Source organism: Manacus vitellinus, unplaced genomic scaffold, assembly GCF_001715985.3.
Source record: "Manacus vitellinus isolate BGI_N305 unplaced genomic scaffold, ASM171598v3 scaffold_12_pilon, whole genome shotgun sequence".
Lineage (NCBI taxonomy): Eukaryota > Metazoa > Chordata > Aves > Passeriformes > Pipridae > Manacus > Manacus vitellinus.
Window position 1 is genome coordinate 1,574,988 of NW_021938949.1, and position 6,619 is coordinate 1,581,606.

The 6,619-nt window shown below is 38.8% G+C and overlaps 1 protein-coding gene across 1 annotated transcript in view; it reads left to right on the top strand.

The window, feature by feature from the left end:
- The window catches only part of LOC108638694 (sodium channel protein type 5 subunit alpha-like), a 35,056-nt gene that overhangs the window by 8,832 nt on the left and 19,605 nt on the right, over positions 1-6,619 (top strand). The window contains exons 9-14 of the mRNA XM_029957802.1: positions 1,186-1,371; positions 3,110-3,301; positions 5,094-5,196; positions 5,416-5,426; positions 6,135-6,362; positions 6,485-6,618. Coding sequence (XP_029813662.1) covers positions 1,186-1,371; positions 3,110-3,301; positions 5,094-5,196; positions 5,416-5,426; positions 6,135-6,362; positions 6,485-6,618 — 854 coding nt within the window. The remainder of the gene's footprint in view (positions 1-1,185; positions 1,372-3,109; positions 3,302-5,093; positions 5,197-5,415; positions 5,427-6,134; positions 6,363-6,484; position 6,619) is intronic.

Sequence of the window (6,619 nt, forward strand, 5' to 3'; positions counted from 1 at the left end):
ACCACCCAAGGATTGGGATATACAGCAGATCCAGCCAGTGAGCTCACTGCTGCTGCAGGGAGCGTGAGGACTTGTTGCCTTCTCTGTTCCTCTTCCTTTTAAGTCCTGACTCCTCACCAAACCTTTTGGCTCAACACTTTAGTTTCAGATCATTTTTGACAACTGACATTAAAAATTTGGAGGCTTGATGTTTTGATTCAGAGAGTTGAATGTACCTTTTGAATTCTGGTGGGTTTTTTTTTTTCAGAAATGCTATAAAAATGCATGTAGACAACTCTCTGGATCCCTTATGTCTATGCAGTGCCTTTACTAGACAAGAATTATCCTCTGCCTTGTCCACTTTAACATTTTTTCCATCAAACTTTATTAAGACTTCTTTTTAAAAATAGATATAACTTCTTTTTGTCATTTGAATGTCTCAGAGCTTAATTTTGAGCCATCTCCTCTGCTGCCATTTAAACAAATGTAAGAGTAAGGTAATCACTCCGATTCTGTAATTATAATATCTTTCATGGTTGTTTAGATAATCCCATCTTTATTTCTGAGTTTCATTTATTTCTTCTGTAGCTACCTGTATAGCTCTTCACTTCTCATCACTTAACCTATGAGGTTCATTTGCCTGATTTACTGGGAGATATTTAATTTAATTTTAAGAATGGGTCTTATTGATTCTTCTTGCAGTTTAAGGTATTGTTATGAATATTTGAGGTGTTATGCTAGAAAGAAAACATGGTGTGAATATCACCATCATCATCATCATGGCTAGGCTTCGCGAACAAAGATTAAGGAGGGCTCTGTCTACATTTATTACGGCACACTGGTGTCTAATGAGGCCAATACGAGATAGACATATCCGATTGCAAAAGGCACAGCAGAAAGACTCCTTAGATGGTATATTCTGCAAGACACGGTTCTTTTCTGCGTTGTCTGGTGTGAATATAGAGAGGATTTTAAGAGCTGAAATCCATTTACTTCAAGGCTGAGGGAACTCTTGACTGGGTGTATTTCTAGACCTTCTGTATAACTTGGACCAAAGGCTGATTCTACTGTTGTTTAATAAAAATAGTGCAGTATGTTAACCCTTTGTATTGCATAGGAAAAGAAATTTTTTAAAGTTAGTTTGAAATTGTATTGTAAATAATAGTTTGTTTAGAATATATCACAACTTTTATCTTTTCCTCACAGACTATCCGTACATCTGGAGTGACCTGCTTTTTTTTTTTTGTGGTATTCATCCTTCTCTGCTCATTTTATCTCTTCAATCTGATCTTGGCTGTGGTAACTACGGCATATGAAGAGCAAAACAGAGCTGAAAGAGAGACCAAGAAAAAACTACTTCAGGAAGCCCAAGACATTATAAAGAAAGAACAGGTTTGTAAATTATTACATAAAATAAGTGGTTCCTTCTGTTTTCTTCTGTATGTGAATTAGGGAAATGATGTTTTGAATTAAACATGTGCTTCTTGCAATACTTTCTCACACTTCATTTCTCTTTGTGTCTCTATAAATCCATGTGTGTATGTATATATGTATTTGAATATATAAACATTTCTGTGATACAAAAAACCATCATTAACTTTTAGGATTTGCAGACCTGACATTGTATAGGAATGGCTTGTTGGGAAGTTTGTAGCTTTTATGGTATTGCATAGGTGCTGCATTCCATGGTTTTCCCCGTTCTTGTACACTACCATTATTGCTGTGGACAGAAATTCCTTTCTCTGGGTATTCCTTCTTCCTATTACTGTGTAGTCTCATGAAGGAAATATGAGTGGATACATTTACATCCATGAGAAAAATTGTCATTTCTGCAGTTCCCAGAAGTTGGAAGTTCCAGTGCTGACGGAGTTCAGGCCGGATTAAAAAGCCTTCCAAGAGCCTCTGTGCTCAGCATTTTAAAGGTTGTCAGGCCTCTTTCTGAGTGATGGGATGCAGGAGGTCTATCAGTTGATGAGAGCAGGAGAGTTAATAGACACACATCAGATTTCCACAGTGTTTCCTCTTGGCATAGTATTGTTCCAGTCATTCATACCTTGGTCTGTAAGGGGCCAGGGATCACCTGCTTTTATTTCTGATAATCATTGAGTCATAGAATCACAGAATGGTTTGGATCACAAGGGACCTTCAAGATCCTCCAGTTCAGGATGGTCTGGAACACCTTCCACTAGACCAGATTGCTCCAAAACCCATCTAACTTGGCCTTGAACACTTCCAGGGATGGGGCATCCAGAGCTTTTCAGGGCACCTTAAGCCAGTACCTCACCACCCTGCCAGGAAAGAATTTATTCATAACATCTAATCTAAATCTCTCTTCTTTCCCTTTAAAAACATTAGCCCTTGTCATGTCACTACCTGCCCTTATAAAAAGTCCCTCTCCAGCTCTCTTGGAGCCTCTTTAGGCACTGGAAGGGGCTCTAAGGTCTCCCTGAATCCTTCTCTTCTCCAGGCTGAATGACCCCAGCTCTCTCAGCCTGTCTCCAGAGCAGAGGTGCTCCAGCCCTCAGAGCATCTCCGTGCCCTTGGGCAGGTCCATGTCCTGCTGATGTTGGGGGGGGCCTGGAGCTGGACACAGCAGTGCAGGTGGGGTCTCATGAGAGGGGAGCAGAGAGGGAGAATCAACTGCCTTGACCTGCTGCCCATGCTTGTCGTGATGCAGCCCAGGACACAGTTATTTCTGGGCTGCAGGCCCACGCTGCTGGGTCATCTCAAGCTTCTCATCCACCAGAAGTGAAGCTCTAAGCCAAGGCAGCAGGATGGGTTGAAAATTATTGGTAAGACCTATTGTATCTTGTAGCTTTTTATAAAAGAGACCTCTGATTTACTGCTTGCAGTCAAAAAAGTCAGATTTGTAAGAGGCCATACAAATATCCCCCAGCAACTATCCAATTTCATCATTAAGGTGTCATCATAATGGCTAGGCTTCGTGAACGAAGATATGAGACTGCCTGGCAGTGCATTAAGGTGTAAGGAATCATCATTTTACCAAGTACCTCAGCATTCAGACAGGGTAATAATTTAATGATTAAAAATTAAATTGAATATTATCCTTGTCCATGTGTTGGCATTTACCTTATGTTAATAGACAGACCTTTGGCCTTTTCTTTTCCAGGAGATGGCTGCAGCAGAAAGCAGTAAGGCCTTGCAGGTTGGGTCTGAAATGCCAATTGCTGACTTGAAAAATTCAAAAGGAAAAGAGATTATTAAAGAAATACCTATTTTAAGACAAAATGTAATTTTAGATGATCAGGAGAAAGAGGAGCAAATATTTAATTCACAGCCTGGTCACTGCCACAAGAAGCTTGTAAGTATTTGAAATAGGAAATATATTCATTAGACCTAGGTGTGATATGACAATTCTATGAGCAGAAAAGCTTTCTTTGTTTGCAATTTTTCCTCTCTTTTTTTTTATTTTCCCCTCCTTTCTACATTCATTGGAATAACTTGTTTTTTAAAGCAATCTGAAAACTGTATTTGGGATGTGAGGGAGACAGCACGTACGGCCTTGAAAGGGAAGTTGGAAGTGGCTGTCAGTAGTACCTAAAATAATTTCATATTAAAAAAGAAAAAAAAACAAAAGCAAAAGAAAAGCCTAGAGCATTATCCAATGCGAGATGCTCTGACACAGAGTTCTTTCATTAGTCAAATAAATATAAACTGCAACAAACATGACAATTACTGGTGTCTCTCCTACAGCTGAGGACTCTTCAAACAATGTGCTCTCTACTTTCATCACAAAAAGAGGCTTAAGACAGTAAGTCAAAGAGAAAAAAGCATATCAGGTAGAAACATTTTGGTAGGACTTAAGCAGTTTATAAAAATTTGAATGGACCATTCCTCTAGAGCATATCCCTTTTTTAAATCCCAGTTTCTCATCCCCAGTTATTTCCCTCAGTTAAAGACAGATGAGCAGCCGTAACAAGGTCAGTGGCAATTCCTTTGATATGTCCATTCTGTGACAGTTCTATCAGCTAAATTTTGGTTATTTTTTCATTAAAATATCAAACTAGCAAAGAGAAATAATGATTATTAAACCCCTGAGGCCAAGGATATCAGTTTCATTCAGGTTGTGCTGAGAGGGAATACCAAGGTACTGGGCATTGTGATGTGGTCAGTCTATCCACTCTCAGTCTGTCTGGTTCCCTGTCAACTGGTAGTTCTAATTATATCCTTCCTGATACTGGAATCTTTGTTTGGTTAGAGCCTGGTGCTAATAACACCAAGATTGTGGGTTCAATCCCTCCATGGGCCATTCACTTAAGAGCTGGAACTGGATGATCCTCATGGGTCCCTTCCAATTCAGGGTATTCTGTGAAATTTCAGTGAAATTCTTTCTGATTTTCTCTACCTCAGAGTCTCACATATTCTTTGCAGCCCATGTTTTACGATTGTCTACTTAATCTTGAGAAAGTGTGTGTGTTAATGTGTCATGAACAGAATATTTGATAATAATTCAGTGTATCCCATAAGATACAAGTGTTGACCTGTCTGTCCTTGAGCTCACATCAGGAGCACTGAGCTGAGCGTTCTGTGGCTTCTAATGAAAATAAAAGTAGTGCCATTCCTAGTTTTAAGCAGTTCAATATTAGTAGAGATCTAGATAGGCCTAGTAGTGCTGGAAAAAGCAATAATATTTGTTAACTACTTGACTATTTTTCCTATTAATAAATGTATAATATTTATTAATCATCAATAATTATAATTGTTAAATAGGGAATAGTTTATTCAAACTGATGGTCAGTGTTCTTTTTGTCTGCTCTTCTCATCAGTTACTGGAAAGATGGAAGGATTCTTTTCCCTTGCCCCATTAATGTTTCTATACTTCTTCTATAATGACATTATTATTGTTATTAAATATTTTCAGAAGGAAACAACTTCATGAAGAAATTTACTGGTTTTGATGAAATACCCTTTGCCTTCTAAAGCAAAGACCTGATAGTGTTGTATTCTTTGTTTTATATATTGTCACCAAAGTAAAGCTTCCCTTCAATGTGTTTTTAAAAAGGCATATTTATCTCATGCTGGACATAATTTTTGTATTGCCAGTTTTTCATATTCCCTTGCTATGTTACCTTCTGTTGTCCTTGTAACCAAAGAGGCAGATCCTGCTGTCCTATGATGTGTCAGTGGACTCTATTAATGATCCTTTCCGAAGACAGAGGTTAATGAGTGCAGCCACTATTCTTACAGACAATTTGAGTAAGTCATTCTTTCCTGTTTTTCCTATGAGATTGTGTAATGTGACCTGAGAGATCAAACTGTCTCAAACATGCAGCATTATTTTAAAACCACTAGGGGAAATTACGCTGCAAATATCAATTTCAGTAAAATAAATATTCTCATATCTCATATAACTGTGACTGTAACTCACAATTACCAAGGGTAAATCATGCCTGACCAACTTGATTGAAAGAAGAGAATTTCAAAGTGTGTGTAAGCAGAAACGTTGCCCATTTTCAGAGGAAGAGGTTGTGCAGTCTCTGACCTGATGGCTGGCCCTGCTTGGAGAAGGGGGTTGCACTACAGATCCCCTGAGCTCTCTTCCAACCTCACTTATAAGCCTGTCCTCAGCTATGGACACCTGTGGCTGGGCAGGTTCAACTCACAGGACACAGGTTGTCATTGTCCCAGAAACAGATTTCTCTCCTTAATGCAGATCCTTTATTATCCTTTAATAGTGTAATCATAGAATCATGGAACAGTTTGTGTTGGATTACACATTAAGGATCATTTAGTTCCAACCCCCTGCCATGGTCAGGGACACCTTCCACTAGACCAGGTTGCTCAGAGTCCCATCCAACCTGGCCTTGAGCACTCCCAGGGATGAGGCATCCACAGCTTCTCTGGGCAACCTGTGCCAGGGCCTCCCCAACCTCACAGGAAAGAATAATAAACATACGAAGAAGTGGGTGATATCCCCTGTTTCTGTCATTATGACATTTGTTGATGGTGACCTGCAATAGCCTGTGATTAGTTTGTGTAGTAGGAGTGAAACGTTTTCTTCAGTGATGCCATTCTGCTCACATGAGATTGATTTTTCTTTCCAATCTTTTCTCTGACTGATTTTCCTTTTCTTCATACTATGATATTCCACACAGGATTATTCATATGCCACCTTCCCTCTTTCTCTGCTAGAGTCAAAATTGAAATGTCCTGCATTTTGGAAACGTTTTGCTCCAAAGTGTCTAATTTGGAATTGTTGTCCATTCTGGAGAGCAGTCAAAGAGAAGGTGAAATTGGTGATTTTGAATCCGTTTGTTGAACTCTTTATCATGGTTTGCATTGTCTTGAACACCTTATTCATGGCTATGGATCACCTTGGCATGTTACCAGAAAAAAGAATAATGATTTCTATAACTAATGAGGTAAGTGAGGTCTATGTTAGGGTGAATATGGAGTTATAACCCTGTATTTATACTGGAATAGTCCCATAAGGAGACAGAGTTCTTCAGTGACTTTTTTCTGAATTTCTTTTTTGTCTTTCCAGTTCTTCACTCTGATTTTTACACTAGAAATGCTCTTGAAAATCATTGCTCTAGATCCTTACTACTATTTTCAGAACAAGTGGAATGTTTTTGATAGCTTGGTTGTTTTGATTGGCCTAATGGGCTTTGGAACCAAT